This window comes from Arachis duranensis, chromosome 3, assembly GCF_000817695.3.
Source record: "Arachis duranensis cultivar V14167 chromosome 3, aradu.V14167.gnm2.J7QH, whole genome shotgun sequence".
Lineage (NCBI taxonomy): Eukaryota > Viridiplantae > Streptophyta > Magnoliopsida > Fabales > Fabaceae > Arachis > Arachis duranensis.
The window spans coordinates 57,207,423-57,223,886 of NC_029774.3; the positions used below are offsets into that span (position 1 = coordinate 57,207,423).

General features: G+C 44.1%; 1 protein-coding gene and 1 non-coding gene across 2 annotated transcripts; one reads left to right on the forward strand and one right to left on the reverse strand.

The window, feature by feature from the left end:
- Positions 1–570: 570 nt before the first annotated feature.
- Positions 571–2,259, forward strand: LOC107478941 (1,4-dihydroxy-2-naphthoyl-CoA thioesterase 1). The gene is made up of 3 exons (XM_016099099.3): positions 571–956; positions 1,065–1,256; positions 2,018–2,259. The coding sequence occupies exons 1-3, from the start codon at positions 807–809 to the stop codon at positions 2,168–2,170; spliced, it is 495 nt and encodes a 164-aa protein (XP_015954585.1). The 5' UTR covers positions 571–806; the 3' UTR covers positions 2,171–2,259.
- Positions 2,155–15,365, reverse strand: LOC107479020 (uncharacterized). The gene is made up of 5 exons (XR_002372224.2): positions 15,333–15,365; positions 12,265–12,487; positions 12,130–12,179; positions 11,869–12,002; positions 2,155–2,682 (listed from the first exon to the last, which is right to left on the reverse strand). It is a non-coding gene; the product is annotated as an uncharacterized LOC107479020 (transcript).
- Positions 15,366–16,464: the final 1,099 nt, after the last annotated feature.

Genomic DNA, 16,464 nt, shown 5'->3' on the forward strand with positions numbered 1-16,464 from the left:
ATATTAAAAATATCTTTACTTTTGTTTTTTTAAAATAAAGTATTATTAATTTTTAAAAATATAAAAAAGTTAAATAATTTATTTTTTTAAATAAAAATACTTAAACGTATTTAAAATTTAATAAATAAATTATTTTTTGCAAAAAAAAATTTATTTAAATAAGTCAAAACCAATAATAATTGTGTCTGAAGGTATTTAACTATCCAAAAATTTGTTGATTATTGCGTCAAAAAAGTCTCAATTATGCGTCTGATCCAAAATTTCCGAGACACACCTATACAAAATTTGTAGTGTCCTTGTTCAATAGTTAATTACGTAATTAGGCATATTAAGAAACATTACTACCCATAACTCTATCGCGGTTAAGCCGCCGCCGTCCATTTATTTATTTATTTTATTGTTAATAGTGAGATTTCAATCCATATTTTTTAGATAAGTCTAAAAAGACTATATCATTTAAGTTATAACTAATTAGCCTTCGCTGCCTGCCGCCGTCCATTGCTTTTCTATCTTTGTTTATTATTATTGTTGTCTTTGATGATGGAAATTTTGACCATTTGCGACTCCCAATTTCGCCTTGTACCATTAAGGTAGGAAGTCAATATCGAAATGCTTCCTCACCAACCCAAACTTCCATTCCCATTTAATGGGCCAAAATACCCTTGGAATCAGACCTCACATCCTCAAAGTCCAGTTTTATAACCAAGCATCTCTGGTTGCCTTTTGTGTTCTAACGGAAAAAGAGATAACAATAGAACAGAAAGAAAGAAAGATAATAGCTTTTATTTTTGTCCAGTTATTGTTTCATGGAGGATAAGGCTCCACCATCATCATCATCGGCAAAATCCAAAACTGCAGTTTTGGACGTTCCCCTTCATTTATTTGGGTTTGAATTTGAAGATATAACACCCCAAAGAATTTCCGGTCGTTTCATTGTTACCGAGAAATGCTGCCAGGTCAATAACAATAACCCACCTGCAATTTCTTTCTTCCTTTTTCTTTTTTCATTTACGAAGAATAAAATGAATTTAATTTTATGGAATTGAATTTGAATATGAGGCCAGCCATTTAAGGTGCTTCATGGAGGGGTATCAGCATTGATAGCAGAGTCACTCGCAAGCATGGGAGCACACATAGCTTCTGGTTTTCAAAGGGTAGCTGGAATTCAACTTAGCATCAACCATGTCAAACGAGCAGAACTTGGTGAATTGATCCACGCCCAAGCTACCCCTTTGAATCTTGGCAAAACCATTCAGGTGCTTTACCCGTTTCACCTTTTTCTTCTTTTATGCTGACTCTTCAATCTTCGTGTTATGTTTTATCATGCATGTTTTTGTATTAAATCAAATAATATAACACTGAATAGTCAAAACTCTTCCAAAAAGTACGTCATTGGCTAAATATCATTTAGTACTCATTTAGTTCTGACTTCAGAGGCTTGATTTGATGACAGGGTGTCTGCACTAAAACTTGATCCTTATCCTTCCTTGGTCTTGTGCACTTGTTAGAATAAGTTAAATGAATCTAAATTTTCATGAGATTTCTCTATGCCTTAAACATTCAATGGATATTCCGTTTTGACGATGTTTACAAAAATGGGATAACCTATGGATGAATAACGGATACGCCCACCATAATTAGAAAAAAAAAATTTCAAAGGTGTAGTGGATTAGAATTAAAATTTAAAACAACGATTTTGCTGACTAGTATTATAAGGACACTTGTTAAGAATAAAAAAGTGATCATTTCTTATTGAAAAAAAAGAAAAAAAAAATTAATCTTCCAATGTAATATATGTATAGAGGTTTTCTTAGCCTATAAAATCATCCTTTCGTTTTCTTAACAAATATTTCTAAGGAACAGCTTAGCCAAACTCTTAAAACAATGAAATTGCTTTATCTTATAAGTCACCAAAATAAGACGACTATGATCATTTTATATAAAATGTTATTGATCTCTTTTATAATTGTGGGTTAATCAGAAAAGCATTCCATAACACAGTTTTCCTCTGTAGCAGGTATGGGATGTGAGAATGTGGAAAATTGATCCGTCAAATTCAAGAAACAAAGCTTTGGTATCATCTTCTAGAGTAACTCTACTGTGCAACATGCCAGTACCAGAAAATGCAAAAGATGCTGCAGAAATGCTAAAGAAGCATGCAAAACTGTAAATATTCTTTTCCAATATAGTCAACTGATACATGTTCTGCCTCAATGAAATTACATATTACAATAAACCTAAGATTCAAATTTATTTACAGATCGAGATTCCATAGCTTCAAAAATGAACAGAGTCATCACAATATTCACATTTTGTAACCTATATTGAAGTATAGAATATCTGTTTTAGAAATGGATTAATATTCAGGGTCAACACTCAACATAGAGACTAGGGCCCTGATTGAGCAATTTTTCTTACTATTTTGCAATGGCAGCTTTAAATTTGAAAGCACTAGATGTTCGTTTTTCAACAGATAGCTTGTGATTTCAATAGAATCCAAGACAATGAAAAGATCATACACCAACTCAATGACTCCTATTCAACCAAGCTTAATCCCAGAAACAACATCCTTATGCACGTCCACGATATTGCTGGTGTTATGATGCTGGGTTCTTAAGATAGGATCTCGAACTGGTACTGCTTTCTTCCTTCCTTCCTATGCGAACTCCAGAAATTATATGCCTAAGAAATGAATGGCATAACATCATCAGAGACATACTGACTTGACGGGCTATAATGGCAACCATAGAGAAAAAGAACATGAAAGGAAGGATAGTGGGCAGGTTGTCATTTTTCTATAGTTAGGGGATGGGTTGTCTAAAAAGAACATGAGTGGCCTGGGCCAGGCCGTAACAGTGCCCCCACGCGCCAGTGGTAGTTGTGGGAGCTATCAATGGCGCGTTACTTCATGTTTCGTTCGTCCTCGTCAGGTCGGCCGCTCGTGGGAGGGACACGCCCCCTATGTGCGTGTCCCTTGGTTGCCCAAATAACCGTTTCGTCGCCTCGTTCCTCGCGCTGAGTATTGAATGCTCATAATGGGGTGAAAAACCCCGTTTGCAAAGACTCTTATGCCCCCAGATTTTCGCGCTTCCTGGGAGGCAGTTTTGAACAGTCAGTTTCGTTTCTTCCTTTTTTACACTTTCTGCACACTCCTGTTTCGTCTATCTTCCTGCTATCCTCTCCCTAAAGTTTCATAGCGTCGTTGCAGTGCCCTCGTGCATCCTCCCCTCATCCTTCTTCGCTTTTACAACCAATTCACGTATTTCTTGAATTCTTCTTTTTTCTACTTCGTTCTTGCATGCTTGTTGCTTGTATTTGCTTGGTTTTTGTTGTTATGTGGCCTTTCGATGTTGGTTAGGCGTGTTAGGGGAGGGGTGCCATTCCAGGGTAGGTTTTGTACGTTTTTAATCGTGTTTAACCTTAGGGAGTAGTGTGGGGGTAACTTCTGTATTCGTTCCGAGCACCCGACCTCTTAGACTGACTGGATGGTCCCCCCATGTAGGTATGGCTCGCACCGCCTCCCGGGCTTCCCCTTCTCCCGCGGCGTATGACCCCTACGCTTGGGTTGTTTCCGATGTAAAGGACTCTCCCAACCAAATGGGCGAGGAGGAGTTCACCGAGTTCCATCAGAATGAGTACCTATGTGGAGGGACAGATGAGGAGGCTAATTACGATGTCTTCGTCCCGACTCCTCATGAGTGCTTGTACGAGCTTAATTTTCACGCCCCCCGAGTTGCCGACTGGATTTGGTTCTACAAATCCATGTTTGCACAAGTGGGAGTCCGTATTCCGTTTTTCGCCTTCCAAATGGCGCTTCTAGGTTGGATTCCGTGGCGCCGTCGCAGTTGCATCCGAACAGCTGGGCTTCAATCCGCTGTTTCGAGATGGTTTGTGAATATCTCGAGCTGCCGGTCTCTGTAGATGTTTTTCTTTTCTTTTTCAATCTTACAAACCCTTCGAAGGAAGGGAAACATAAGAAGGGGTTCATGTCCTTCCGGTCTTCCCAAGGTCGGAGAATTTTTGGTCTGTTTGAGGACTCCTATCATGGATTTAAAGATAAATATTTCAAGGTCCGTCCGGTCAAAGGTCGTCATCCCTTTTGGTTGTCATTAGAGGGGGCACGCCTTATCCCGACCTATTGGAGCTTCGGGGCAGGGTCCAACGCCTTTGTTAAAGTGTCCTATAAGGGCATGTCTACGGTGGACAAGAAGATTGCCGATGTGTTGTTGGCAGTCTTTGGGAGGAATCATGTGAATCCTCACCTCCTCATGGGAGACCGGGAGGCCGGTCGAAACTATATTTGTGAGGAATCTTTGCTTGCTTTGTCTTTTAGCTTCTTGCTTTTCTTAATAACTCATTGTGACTAACCGATTTCTTTTCCTTTTTTTACAGTGGGAATGTCTGCCGAGATAACGGGTCTCCCTAACTTGTTCCAAACCTTCCTGTGTGCAAGTGACGACGAGGGAGGTAATGAGAAATCTGCCGTTCCCCCGGAGGACAAGGCCGCTTCCGAGCAAGGGGCTGAGGTCGGCGAGACCGGCACCTCAGCTCAAGGTGCCTCGATCGAAGGTGACAAGGCGGTTCATGTTTCCCCCTTCCGTGAGGTGATCGGCACTGGGGGTTCGACATCTAACCCGGATGCCGACGACGAGGTGGAAGAAGTTCCTAGCCTCAAGAGGAAAAGGAAGACGTCGTCCAGTCTTGAGGGAGTTTTTACTGTCATGGAGAGGAATTTTGATGCCGGGAACTTCATAGATTCCCAGCTGATTCCTAGTACTGAAGAGCATTTTCATGAGTCATCCCTTGTCGGGCAGGCGAGGTGGATGTACTGTACCCTTTTACGCGGCGCAGTGATAGCTCGGAAGGCCGAGTTCGAACTGTCTGGGATGGAGTCCCTTCGTAGGAGGTTGGAATCTGCTGGGAAGGCTAACAACGAGCTTAAAAGTGAAGTTGAGACTCTCCGGGAGCAGCTGACCCAATCAAACGAGAAGCTTGACACTGCCGAGAAGAAAGCTACTGCTGCCGAGAAGAAGGCCACTACCGCCGAGAAGAAGTTGGAAGAGTCGAACGTCACGGTTTCACGTCTTGTCGAGCGCGAAATGGCTTTAGAGAGTCAGGTCGGCGCGGCACAAAAACGGGTGGCCGAGATCGAGAAGGAGAAGCAAGTTGTGGAGGCTGAACTGGCGACATTAAAAACGAAGTATAAAGACGTCGTGAAGCAGGGGAAGGGTGCGATCCTGGCGACCGAAGAGACCCTTAAAGCTCAGGTCAAAATTGTTGCCCCCGATTTCGACACGTCGGCGATTAGTGTTTTCAAGGTGATCAAAGGTGGCAAGATTGTTGACGTTCCCAAGAAATGAATCCTCTTTTTCTGTGTAAAACTTTCTGGTTTAGCCGTTCCGTTTTGGCTTTTGTGAACAATTGACTTTTCTGGTCGTTTGCCCGCTTTACCGTAGTTAATACTTTCTTATTCGCCTGGTTGTGTTATCATTTCTATTAACCGTTATTGGTTTATAGTTGTCGTTTATATTAACGGGTCGTGGCTTTTTAGCGTAGCCATTTGCTATTGTGGCAGTTGATGGGCTCCCGGGGTGATCAGTCCCGGGGCCGCGTGTCGTTGTCGAGTTGTAATGAATTCGCTTGTGGAGCGGGTTGTCTAGAAAAGGTGAACAAAACAAGAGAGAGAATTCGTACAAGTATATCTTATTCGGCAATCGCATAAAAGGCCCATAGGGCATAATTTGTACTTAGCTCGATTGGTCCGCACGTCGCCTCATGCACTAGGAGTAGAATCTTCTCAAGTTGTTCGTGTTCCATGTTCTTGGGACTTCCTTGCCGTTGAGCATTTCTAACTTGAAAGCGCCTTTACCCACCACCTTTTTGATTCTATAGGGGCCTTCCCAGTTTGCCGCCAGCTTGCCTGCTCCTGGGGTCGGTGGGCCGATGTCGTTACGCCTTAGGACGAGATCGTTCGGCTCGAATTCCCTTTTGAGCACTTTGGTGTTGTAGCGTAGGGCCATTCTTTGTTTTAGTGCTGTCTCCGTCAAATGGGCCATTTCTCTGGCTTCATCTATTAGGTCCTTCTCCACGGCTTCCTCTACTCCTTTCAAAAGTAGCCGGGGGCTCGGTTCCCCAATTTCCACGGGTATTACCGCGTCTAATCCGTATGTTAGTCGGAAAGGAGTTTCCTTGGTGGAGGACTGTTCAGTTGTTCGGTAAGACCAGAGCACCGAGGCTAGCTCGTCGGCCCAAGCACCCTTTTTATTATCCAATCGCTTCTTAAGCCCTAGCAGGATAATCTTGTTGGCGGACTCACACTTGTCCATTTGTTTGGGGGTGCTCTACCGAGGAGAACTTCTGTCTTATGCCCAGGTCGGTGAGGAATTCCGTGAACTTCTTGTCGGTAAACTGTGTGCCGTTGCCCGAGATGACAACTTCTGGAATCCCGAATCGCGTTATCACCTGTCTCCACATGAATTTCCTGCAATTGGATGAGGATATGCTGGCCAGCGGCTCGGCCTCTATCCATTTGGTGTAGTAGTCGATGGCGACTATGAGGTACTTGACTTGCCCGGGACCGACTGGGAAGGGTCCCAAGAGATCGACTCCCCATTGCGAGAATGGTCGGGAGGACGTCAACAGGCTTAACTCGGAGGCCGGCGCCCTGTGGAAATTGGCGTTCTCCTGACACTTGACACATTTTTTGACGAACTCCTTGGAGTCTGCCATCATTGATGGCCAATAGTATCCGGCTCGAATTAATTTTCTTGCTAGGGCTTTGCCTCCTATGTGGTGTCTGCAGCAGCCTTCATGGACTTCCCTGAGGACGTAGTCCGTTTGGTCGGGGTGTAAGCACTTTAGTAGGGGCTGATTGAACCCTTTCTTGAATAGCTGTCCTTGAATGACTGCATATTTAGCCGCTTTCCTTCTCAGTTTCACGGCGTCCCTCTCATCGTCAGGGAGTTTGCCATTTTCTAGGAAGCTGGTGATGGGATCTAGCCATGAAGAGCCTAGTCTTGACAAATGCAAGGTGATCGCCGGCTCCCTCGTCATACCTTGGATGAGAGATCGGTTGCCTTCTCCCGGTTTAGTGCTGGCCAATTTTGATAGGAGGTCTGCCCATGTGTTCCTTTCTCTTGGCACGTGGTGGACCGTGACCTCCTCAAATTTTTGGCTTAAGTTCTTGACTTTTTCCAAGTACTTTTGTAATAACGAGTCTTTGGCTTGATAGCTCCCGTTTACCTGAGAGGTGACGACCTGGGAATCGCTGCATATTTCCAGCCTTGTTGCTCCGACTTCTGCTGCTAGGGTTAAGCCCTCTATAAGGGCCTCGTATTCTGCCTGGTTGTTCGAAATGAGAAATTCGAACCTGATCGACTGCTCGTATACGACTCCAACCGGGCTTTCCAGGATGATCCCGGCTCCCCCAGACGTCTGGTTGGAGGCTCCGTCCACGTGGAGCTTCCACCGTGTGCTCGTTTCTTCGGTCGGATCTCCCGTTACTTTCTACCAGAAAATCTGCCATCGCCTGCGCCTTGATGGCCTGCTGGGGCTCGTATCGTATGTTGTATTAGGAAAGTTCAATGGACCAAGTCATCATCCTTCCCGCCAAGTCGGGTTTTTGAAGTACTTGCCGGATTCCCTGATCCGTTCTTACGACAACTTGGTGACCTTGGAAGTATTGCTTTAACCTCCGTCAGGAGGTCAAGAGTGCTAGAGCTAGCTTTTCTAGTTTGCTGTATCTTAATTCTGCCCCTTGTAGGGCTCTGCTTATGAAATAGACTGGTTGTTGAGCCCTTCCTTCTTCTCGCACCAGAACTGCGGCCAGGGCTTCTCCTGTTATGGCGAGGTACAGGTATAATGGCTCCCCGTCCTTTGGCTTCCCGAGAACCGGAGGTGCCGCCAAGATTTCCTTGAAGTGCCAAAAGGCTTCCTCGCATGCGGGTGTCCACTCGAATGCTATCCCTTTCTTCATGAGGTTAAAGAACGGTAAGGCCTTTGTTGCCGATGCTCCGAGGAACCGGGATAGTGAGGTCAGCCGCCCTACCAACCTTTGGACGTCCTTGATACAACCTGGGCTCTTCATCTGGAGTATCGCTTGGCATTTCTCCGGGTTGGCTTCTACCCCTCTCTGAGTTATCATGAATCCCAGGAACTTTCCAGCTTCCATGGCAAAGGCACATTTGAGGGGTTTCAGCCTCATGCCGTGTTGTCGGAGAGACGCGAATACATTTGCCAGATCATTCAGGAGGTCGTCGGGTCGCGTTGTTTTCGCGAGGATGTCGTCCACATAGACTTCAACTGTCTTGCCTATGAGGTCGTGGAATATCCTGTTCATCAGCCTTTGGTATGTTGCCCTGCATTTTTTAGGCCGAATGGCATCACCTTATAGCAGAAGGTTCCCCCCGGCATTATGAACGCCGTCTTGTCTTCGTCTGGACGGTGCATCGGTATCTGGTTGTAACCGGAGTAGGCGTCCATGAAGCTTAGATAACGGTAGCCCGCCGCAGCATCGACGAGTGCGTCTATGTTGGGGAGGGGGAAACAATCCTTAGGGCATGCTTTGTTAAGGTCAGAGTAGTCTACGCACATCCTCTACTTTCCGTTGTGCTTTTTCACTAGAACTACGTTCGAGAGCCACGTCGAGTAGTCTACTTCTCGTATAAAACCTGCTTCTAGGAGGCTGGCCGTCTGCCTGGCCACCTCCTCTGTCCTCTCCGTCGACATCTTTCTCCTCCGTTGGGCTACCGGGCGTGCTTCCGGCTTTACAGCCAGATGGTGCGACATGATTTTTGGGTCTATGCCGGCATGTCGGCCGGTGTCCAAGTGAACAAATCCTTATTGGCCCTTATCATTTCGACCAATGGCTCCTTCAACTCATGCGGGAGGTTCTTGTTGATAAACGTGAACTACGTTCGAGAGCCACGTCGAGTAGTCTACTTCTCGTATAAAACCTGCTTCTAGGAGGCTGGCCGTCTGCCTGGCCACCTCCTCTGTCCTCTCCGTCGACATCTTTCTCCTCCGTTGGGCTACCGGGCGTGCTTCCGGCTTGACGGCCAGATGGTGCGACATGATTTTTGGGTCTATGCCGGCATGTCGGCCGGTGTCCAGGCGAACAAATCCTTATTGGCCCTTATCATTTCGACCAATGGCTCCTTCAACTCATGCGGGAGGTTCTTGTTGATGAACGTGAATTTTTCCTCTGTGTCGCCGATCGTGAATTTTTCCAAGTCCCCTTCTGGTTCCGGTCTGGGTTTGTCGTCTACTCTGGCATCCAGGTCGGCTAGGAACACGCCGGATGCCTCTTTGGATTTCTTTCTTAGGGAGAGGCTGGCATTGTCGCAAGCGACTGCTGTCTCAAGGTCTCCTCTTATGGATCCTATAGATCCGTCATCGGTAACGAACTTCATGACTAGCAGCTTCGTGTTGATTATCGCCTCAACATCATTAATCGTCTTCCTTCCCAAGATGATATTATAGGCGGTGGAATCTCGGAGGATCACGAACTCGGCCATCGCCGATCTTTGGCCTTGAGTCTGTCCCACTGAGATCGGCAGGGATATCACTCCATCCGGTTTGATGAAGTGGTCGCCCAATCCAATGACCCCGTGCTGGTGAGTCGTCAGATCGGCGTCTCTTAGTCCCAGTGCCTCAAATACATTGCGGAACATGATGTTCGAGTCAGCCCCTGTGTCGACAAGGATGCATTTGATGAGACCGGTTCCGACTCTGGCCGTGATGACCATGGGAGGGTTTTCCGGGACGTCGTCGAACCATTGGTCTTCCGGGCCGAAAGAAATGGCTGGAGGCTTCTTAGAGCTTCGCACCAACGAGGAGGAGACCGCCAAGACCTTAGCATCTTTCTTGTGCGCCGATCGGGATCTTGGCGCGGCGTTTTTGGCCGTCACTACGTTTATCACAGTGAGGCCGTGATCTCTGTCTTCTGGCTCTTGCCGCCGCTTTGCCGAACGGGTTTTGCCTTCTTCGCCTTGGTCGCGATAACGCCTCCTCGGCTCCCTGATAAGATGGGAGAATGCTGCTAGCTTACCTTCCCTTATCGCTTGTTCTAGTGCATCCTTCAGGTCAAAGCAGTCTTGTGTTTGGTGACCGTAGCCTTTGTGGTAGTCACAGTAGAGGTTCTTGTTCCCTCCTGTGTGGTCCTTGAGTGGTCGGGGTTTCGGCAGGATTCCTTTCTCGGCTATTTGCTGATAAACTTCCATGATGGGAAGAGTGAGCGGGGTGTAGTTGGTGAATTTCCCGACCCGGGGGAACGGCCTTGGTACCTTGCTTGGCGCCTCTTCCCTGGTTTGTTCCTTCAGTCTTTCTCCGTTACCTTGTTGCCGAGGTTGGTTGTAGCCGGACTGCCGTTTATTGGCAGCCACGACTCGGCTGACTTCCTCGTCGTTTATATACTCTTTGGATACCGTCTGGATCTCGTGCATCGACCAAACTGGTTTCGTGGTAAGGTGTTTTCGAAAGTTCTCGTTGGGGAGGCCGTTCGTCAGGCAAAGGCTGGCCACCGAATCGGTTAGGCCATCGATTTCCAAGCATTTGTCGTTGAACCGATCCAGGTACTTTCTGGTCGGCTCTTCCTGTCTCTGGGTTATCCTTAGAAGGTTGATTGGGTGCTTTGCCTTTGCTATTCGTGTTGTAAACTGGGCCAGGAATGCACGACTGATGTCCGAAAACCCGTAGATGGATCCTTGCGGGAGGCCGTTAAACCATCTAATCGCGGGTCCCGCTAGGGTTACTGGGAAGGCTCGGCACCTCACCTCGTCCCCTACTCCCTCTAGATTCATCCTTGCTTCGAAGGGCGTGAGGTGTTCTAGAGGGTCTTGAGTTCCATCGTACCTCATGTCCGTTGGTTTGTCGAAGTGCTTCGGCAACCGGACTTCGAGGATGGATCGGTGAAATGGGGTGGCGCCCATTATCACGGGTTGTCGTGTCCTTTCGGACCTCCCTTCCCCATCTTCGCGATCTCGTGCCGTGCGGCACGTTTCCCTGCCTCGGGAGTAGATGATCGTGTCATTTCGCCTTCTCTGGATCGGGGACTCTTCACGGGTGCTTTCCGCTTCCGTTCGGGATGCGGAGGCGCGTCGCAGACGGCTTCGATGGGAGTCTCTCTCTCGGCTTTCAAGGGATGGGGTGTAGCTGGAATCGGTGGTTCGTCCGTCACGCTCCTGGTCGGCTAGTTGTCGCTCCAGGTTCTAGACCCCGTGACGTAGCTCCTGCATTATTATGGCGCTGTCGCCGCCTGTTCCCCCGAAGGGTCGCGTCCTCATGTGCTGTTCAATGTGTTGTCGGGGGAACCTTCGCCGTCCTCTTAGTGAGGCGACAAAGGCCGCCCCTTCCGCTCCGGCTCCTCGGCCTTGGTTTCCGGGACCCGGCACAACGTCCATTAAGACAAATCCCCACAGACGGCGCCAATGTTCGGTGGTCGGTTGCCGGACAGGTCGGGTGGTTATTAGAGGGGGTGAGAACGCCTCAATCGCGGTCGTACTGGGTTCGGATTCGCCGTGTAGCCGAGCTCTCGTTGTGACAGGAAAGAGGGGGTGCCACCTGCAAAGACACTCCGACGCCCTAGTCAGTTAGTGTGCAGGCGGGGAAAATGATAGGCGGAAAAGGTGACGTACCTTGGGGGAAGGGCAGGTCCTTCCCCATTTATACCGTGTCAGGGGTGGGCCCTACAAGGACAGGCCCACCTTCCTCGAAGCTTCCTCACAGCTGTAGTGGAGAGCTGTCAGGGACACGTGTCCGGGTCGCGTAGTGAGTTGCATGTACCCGTCCGCTCGGGTCGGGTCATCAGTGGGTCGGGTCGACCCGTGAGTGGTCTGGGCCAGGCCGTAACAGCATGTTTTCCAATATTACCTTAAATTACCAAGCTTTTGGGTCAAATCATTCAGCTCCATGCTAGAAAGTTTGAGAGAAGATAGAGTCCCATGCACCTCTTCTGAAACAATCTTAGACAACCTATTCACTGAAGCTCCCAATCTTTGAAATGCCTATTGCAAAACATTAAAGTGAATCATAATCAACTCTTACAACATAAGCTATTCAAGTCAAATATCAGTATATCACTGACATTCACTACAAACAGAGATTAAAAGGAAATAAGAATTCCTAACTTACAATTGGGGTTTGAATGGAAACCAAAAACACCGAGACGAATGCAGCAAAGCCTACAAAAACCATAAAATCAGGGTTTAGTTAACTTGATTTTGTGAAAATTGAAAAACTTTGAACTTTAAAGTTGCTGAACAAAACGGTTAGTGATTTACATTAGCATGGTGAACACGAACAAGTTTAAAATAATCCCCAATTCAAGCGTGGGCCGAAACCATTGCTTTGTCGCCGCCGCAACTGGCGGAGCAGCCGCGATGGGACAATTCGTATGCGGCGGCAAATCGGATGTCTGCTGTTTTGGAATTAACGACAGCAGAAATGCTTCGGTGGTGGCCGCTGGTGGTCTCCGGCAAATACGGGATCCCTGTTACCCATCCCAGTGACGGGGCAGAGACGGGAATATGTTATGAGATTCCGTGGCCATCCCTAAGGATTGGACTATACTTGCATTGAGGTTGCAAATTGTGGATGAAAAATTTTTTTTTTGGTATTAATTGTGGATGAGATTAATCAATACACAATTAGTTTGAACACCGGTGAAGCCCAAACTTACTACAACTCTGAAAAAGATTCCCAATAAACCTGACCCAAAAATAAAAAACAATGCCCAATAAAAACGAACAATGATATTTTGGCATCCGTTCACACTCGAATTTTTAAACACCATCAAATGCTCAGATGTTCCAAACCATAAATTAACACTTGAGGTAGGAATGTCTATTATATTACTAAAGAACATTGATCACTGGATAGGACTATGTAATGGGACACGTTTGATTATCATAAAGTCTGAAAAACACGTAATAGAACCTAAAGAGTATGACAGAGAAAAATTCTGGACAGAAAATATTTATTCTAAGGATGACTTAACATTATCTAATTACAGGATACCATTTAAGTTTCAATACAAACAGTTTTTTATTATAATTTTTTATGCAATGACAATTAACAAGAATTAAGGTCAGTCACTATCAAATGTTGGTTTGACCCTAAAATATCTGTTTTTTAAGTGTACATCGCTATTTTTATTTTTTACGGTGACCAATAAAAAAGAGCTCCAGATATTGTAATATAATGACGAAGATCTTCACATGACATATAACGTCGTTTACAAAGAAGTATTTAAAAATATTAGTTGAAGGTGCAAATCAGGCGAGCAGATGAACAAATTTCATCAAATGTATCACTTCGGCTATGACTATTGAATAATTAATTTTTATTCACCAAGGACATATATAATTTGTTTATGAGTTAATATCCAGTTATATATTGACGGATTATGCATTATATATTTAAACCTTGCTAATTGTTAATCAATATCTTAAAAGGTTTGCTTTTATCACATGGGAAATATATAAATTGTTCAGTATAGTTAATGTATATTTTTAATCCCTTTATAAACTTAGATGACCCACTATAATAACATTTCATGTTATGTATCAAAATGATATTTCGGTTCATGGTTTTTAAATACCAATACATGTAACCAGTGATTATCTTAGTAGAGAAAAATCCTAAACTTACATACTTGGTGTGGGTCATTTAATTTTCACATATTATACGAAAGATAAAATTTTTATCACAACTAACACTTATCGAATCTTCTTTATAGGTGAAAATTATTTGAAGCGTTGAACGAAAACTAAGGATTATGTTTAAGACTCAGATAATTATGAGTTTCATGAGTTTAACATCAACAGACAAGACTTGCAACAAAAAACATAGAGTAGTATTGCAGAATTATATGCCTTTGTGATGGAAGTCATCATCATAATATATAGTTCCACGTATCCCAAATTCAATTTGTTTAAATCCAAATTGATATAAATTCACTAATTAGTTATTCAATAACTTATAATGTGATTACTTTCACCCCAACTTTGTATGGATCAACATAGATGTTAAAGTAGAGATGTTTGATAAAAGCATGCAAACCACATATATACGGCAAGTGTGATGATAACAAACATGCATAATAGATAAAAAAGGAATTTCAATAAACATCTAATATAGTTGGAATAGAGACAATCAGCATACTCAGAATAAAACATTGTTTTATGTTGTTTAATTTTTACCCCACAAACTCAAGGTGTTGTCATGCGGCGTCGAGAGCACTTTGTCAACAAATCTTGATCCACATCAACGTACCAAGAAAACATCCTTGCCAGTTTTTACCAACATATCATCCTAACCAACAAATAAAAAAGGAAACGCAAAATACAAGTCCTAATATTATTCCACAAAGGGTTTACAGAAATGATAACAATAAATTTAACTTAATTTGTTAAATTCAAATATGTAGTGTTTTATTATTATCGCCAATGTAAATTTATCAGCAATTTTACTAGAGTTGTATAAAATAATCCATAGCCATTTTCCTATAACAAATTATAACTTTAAAGAGGCAATTGTTGGGTTTTTTTCTCTCATTTATGAGGCCCAAGCCCAACATTTTGGGGGTGTATTCTTGCACCCTAGTGTCACAACCCTAATTCAGTTTTTTGAGGTCTTTTGAGAGAAAGAGAGAATAGTCACCAAGTGAGAGAGAAGAGGGAAAATAGAATTTCCGTTTTTGCCCAAAGCAGTAAATTTCAAATGGCAGTTTCTCAGTTGTTCACCGTTGGATCGGCTTGAAATTTAAACTACGTGTTCCTATCATTTTGTTCTTCATTCTGATCGGTGGAGATGTTGATTGGAGGTTTGCAGTAGGAGAAATTGGCTTCGCAAGAGAGAAATTAGGTTTCCCGTTTTACACAGAGCAGCAATCTTGGAACGACAGTTTCTCATTCTTTCACCGTTGGATCGACGTGAAATTTGGACTGTAGACTCTTCACATCTTGTTCTTCATTCTGAACGGTGGAGATTTTAATTGGAGATCTACAGAGGGAGAAATTGGCTTCGATATCAGCTCTATTTTTTGGGTATATTTCATCTTCTTGCCTATTATTTGTGAGCTTTGGTGCATTGATGTTTTGGCTGGTTATTTGCACATTTTTGTGCTTTGTTTGAGACTCTCTTGTACCTCATTTGATTATAGTGGAGCTATTTCATTGGTCTGGACAACCCGTGGTTTTTACCTCTCACATTGAGGGGGTTTTTCACGTTAAAATCTTGGTGTGTTCTTGTTATTGCTTTACTTGCTATATTTGCTTGTTATAGTTGCTGCCATATTGTATTGTGAGTGCTTCCATATTGTTCTTGTGTTGGACATTGTTGTCGTTTCCGCTGCTAGGCTCTTTCATACTGGCATCAGAGCTTGTTGGTATTTTTCTGGGCTTGTGATTCTGTGAACAATGGAAGCTAATACTAATATTAGTAGGATGATCACTCTTAATGGTCCTAATTATGATTTGTGGAAGTCAAAGATGGAAGATTTGCTTTATGTCAAAAATTTTCATCAACCAGTTTTTGGTACAGAGAAGCCTAATGATAAGTCTGATGATGATTGGACTTTGTTGCATAGACAAGTTTGTGGATATATTAGGCAGTGGGTTGACGATAATGTGTTGAACCATATTATTGGAGAGACACATGCTCGGACCCTTTGGATTAAGCTTGAACAGTTGTATGCTCGGAAAACTGGGAATAACAAGATGTTTTTGATCAAGCAGTTGTTGGCTTTGAAGTATACAGATGGGACATCAATGACAGATCACTTGAATAATTTCCAAGGAATTATGAATCAGTTATCTTCCATGGGTATCAAGTTTGATGAAGAGGTTCAAGGATTGTTACTTCTTAGCTCCTTACCAGACTCGTGGGAAATTCTCAGAATGTCATTGTCCAATTCTGCTCCTGATGGTGTAATTTCTATGGATCTTGCCAAGAGTAGTGTTTTGAATGAAGAGATGAGAAGAAAGTCACAAGGTACATCGACTACACATTCAGATGTTCTTGTTTCTGAGTCTACGGGGAGAAGCAAAAGTCGAGGTCCTAAAGGTAGAGATCAAAGCAGAAGCAAGTCTCGAGGAAAGTATAAGAATATTGAGTGTCATCATTGTGGTCAAAAGGGACATGTGAAGAGATTTTGTTGGCAGCTAAAGAAGGAGAAAGCCAAGGCAAGTAAAGACAAGAGCACAAATAAAGATGATGGTAACAAGGAAGACAAGGTTAATGTAACTCATGATGATTTTCTTGTTGTTGAGGAGTTTGAATCTGTTAACCTTGTTGATAATAGTACTAGTTGGGTGATTGATAGCGGTGCTTCTATTCATGTTACATCTAGGAGGGATTTGTTTACATCCTATACTCTTGGTGATTTTGGTGACATGAAAATGGCTCATCAAGGTGTTGCAAAATGTGCTGGTGTTGGACAGGTTTGCTTAGAAACCTCCAACGGTA

Excerpts from the sequence above, each read along its gene's own strand:
- LOC107478941 (XM_016099099.3), top strand. The coding sequence starts at position 807 with ATGGAGGATAAGGCTCCACCATCATCATCATCGGCAAAATCCAAAACT. Across the intron at positions 957-1,064 it reads TTACCGAGAAATGCTGCCAG|CCATTTAAGGTGCTTCATGG; the intron begins GTCAATAACAAT and ends ATATGAGGCCAG. Across the intron at positions 1,257-2,017 it reads ATCTTGGCAAAACCATTCAG|GTATGGGATGTGAGAATGTG; the intron begins GTGCTTTACCCG and ends CCTCTGTAGCAG.